This window comes from Myxine glutinosa, chromosome 2 (assembly GCF_964187855.1).
Source record: "Myxine glutinosa chromosome 2, kmMyxGlut1.1, whole genome shotgun sequence".
NCBI classification, from domain to species: domain Eukaryota; kingdom Metazoa; phylum Chordata; class Myxini; order Myxiniformes; family Myxinidae; genus Myxine; species Myxine glutinosa.
Window position 1 is genome coordinate 46,403,645 of NC_136262.1, and position 2,810 is coordinate 46,406,454.

The 2,810-nt window shown below is 48.4% G+C and overlaps 1 protein-coding gene across 1 annotated transcript; it reads right to left on the reverse strand.

The window, feature by feature from the left end:
* Nucleotides 1–1,404: 1,404 nt before the first annotated feature.
* Nucleotides 1,405–2,544, reverse strand: LOC144890768 (uncharacterized). Its single transcript, XM_078772590.1, has 2 exons — nt 2,396–2,544; nt 1,405–2,176 (listed from the first exon to the last, which is right to left on the reverse strand). The coding sequence occupies exons 1-2, from the start codon at nt 2,542–2,544 to the stop codon at nt 1,606–1,608; spliced, it is 720 nt and encodes a 239-aa protein (XP_078628716.1). The 3' UTR covers nt 1,405–1,605.
* Between the last annotated feature and the right edge of the window lie 266 nt (nt 2,545–2,810).

The window sequence follows — 2,810 nt, forward strand, 5'->3', positions numbered from 1 at the left end:
GCTGGCCTCCAAAGCCAGTCGCCGACTGGGCATCCTCCGTCGTGTGAAGTCCTTCCTTGGCAAACCTGAGCTCCTCACCACATACAAGGCTTTCTTCCGCAGCTCAATGAAGTACTGCCCTCCCCTCTGGGCTGGTGCTCCTGCCTCACACCTAGATCGTCTTCACGCTGTTGAAACCAAAGCATTCAGAATCATTGGAATCTCCCGCGATGACGCTATCTCTGAGGGCCTTTCACTTACTCACCGCAGGCAGGTTGGTGGTCTTTCAGTCTTCTACCGACTCCTCTCCGGCCTTGCTCCCCCAGCTCTCTGTCCCCCAAATATTCCTACAGGTCGCACACGATCTGCCTGCAACCCTCTTATGGTTAAACTGCCAAAATCAAGACTCTCTGCTCACCTTCACTCCTTCATTCCTCTTTTCTCCCGCCTCTGGAACAAACTCCCTCACTCTCTTCAATCCCACTCCTCCCTCCAGGTCTTTAAAACGGCTGTGCACCACCATCTCTTATCTTCCCCAATCCAAAACCTTGATCTTTTCTACCCCCGCTAATTTCACCCCAAATCCACTTTTTGAGGTGCCGACTTCTTTCCTGGAAGTCCTTGGTGTCCTTGCGTTTTATACCTATCCTGCCCCCCCACCCCAGGCCCTCTCCGTCCCACACATCTCCCGATGTCCCTGCTCTCAAATGTTGTGTTTGTGTGCTTCCTCCCCTTCTCTCCCCATCTTGTCGACCGCTCCCCTTTTTATATGCTTTGTTTGCTTGTTTGTTTGATTTGTTTGTTTGATAAATGTTAGCTCTTTCACGAGCCTCCACTCTGTATACAAAAAAAACAAAAAAAAAACACGATGAGACAACAGCACACGTGGAGAAAGGGAAATCAATGTTTGCTTTTTTTGTTTGTTTGTTTTTTTTGGGGGGGGGGGGATTTAAAACATTAGACAAAGAGTAGATGTTCAAGGGAGTTTGTGGGAGAAGGGAAAAATCTAAGAACCAAGCAAAAACAGCGAAGGAAGGAACTTAAGTGAACAAACTTCGACGGGGGAAGCCTCAGGCTTCAAGGCTACAAGGCACGTGGAGCAAACAGAAAACGATTAATTTATTACGAGTTACAGGAAATTCAAACCAAAACGAACTAGAAACAAATAAAGGTGGGCGCGATTCGGAAAATTTTAAGTCCGCTTACCGCTTATCCGCTCCGCCAGCCCGTGTAGTCCGATTCGCTTATCCGCTTCAGCGGCCGAAAATCTTAGTCCGCTTACCGGTTATCCGCTTATCCGCTTCGATTCGATTTTTTTAAAGCGCTTCGACGTTTTTAAAGCGATTTTTACGTTTCTAAAGGGAATTTAATGCTTTTTAAGCCTAAATAGCCATTTCTAACTACTACAAAGACAAACAAAGCTTTTAAGATCAAAAATATACATTTTTATTTAAATAAAATTTATTCAAAATTTATTGAAATAAAGTTTTCCACTCGACTCTACTCTACTCTACAGTTAATTTAAATATAATTTTAATATATGCAAGTTACATTAAAGAAAAATCAATTTGCCCGTCCTTTCTTTGACAAGAGAGTCTACTAGTCAACAGACTAGCAGTCTGTTGACTAGTCCTCGTCTTCCTCCTCCACCTCGTGGGCCTTCTTGAGGATTTGGAGGTTGCCCTTCATGAAGACGAGGGCCTCGAAGTTCGGTGCAGCCAGGGCCGACCTCTTAGGCCTGAGGATGTCCGACCCGTAGCTGAACACGCGCTCGACCGAGGCAGAGCTCGGGAGCGGCGTGTTATGCCTGAGAAATAGAGTTACCCAAGCATCACGGAACTCGAGCGGGAAGAGATTGGGCGAGAGCCCCGGGTTCCCCCTCAGCGGCTTCCTCGACCAGTTGTTGACCTCTTCCCTGATCTTCTCCTCGAGGTTCTCCTCCTGCTGCCCCTCCTCCATGGCGAACAGGTAGTCCGTACTGCTCGAGCCGGGCTGGGGTCCCTGCTGGGGGGCAGGGTCCAGGTGCTCGTCAGGCAGGACGAGGGCGAGCAGGTCCCTGATGAGCTTGTCCCTCACCAGGTCGCAGATGGCGTCGTTGTTCTGCCTCCTGCAGATGGCCCTGACCGTGGCGAGCTTGTGCTGGGGGTGCAGCGCCGTGGCCATCAAAAGGTCCATGTCCACGAAGAGGTGGCTGAACCTGAAGTAAAAGAAAAGTTATAAAACAAATGTCAAATAATTTCAGATTTGTAAATTGAAAAATTAAATGTCATTTAACTGATTTTAATTCATTTCAAATGAATCATTAGACCGGCAAGGATTTTTTAATCATTTAATAATAATATAATATAAGAAGAAAGAAGCACTTATTAATTTTCAACTCGTTGCGATAAAATATAATAATAATATAAGAACTAACCTGCCGTCAAAGCCCTTTGTTCCCTTCCTGGCGCAGGACGGCTGACGCCAGCCGCCAGCCTTGCTGCACGTGGCCTTGCTGTCCACGACCTTGAAGAAGGGGGCGATGTGCCTCCACTTCTGGCTGAGGCTGGAATTGTCTGTGTCCATTGTCACGTTGATCTCAGCCGACTCGATTGAGTCCAGCGACATCCTGCTCTCGCTGCGCGCGAGCTGAGGGGTCAGGGCGCAGGTCTCCTGACTGTCCTCCACGTCCCCCATCATGTTGACCGCCGGGTTGTGGATGTCGCTGTGCTGGGACTGCTGGTTTGCGTTGCTCGTGTGCCTGTCCCTGGCACTGCCGCTGGGCTGGAGAGTCAGAAATCTCTCCATCTTGACGTTATTGCCGCTCTAGCGTCCAATAAAATATTCAGTTT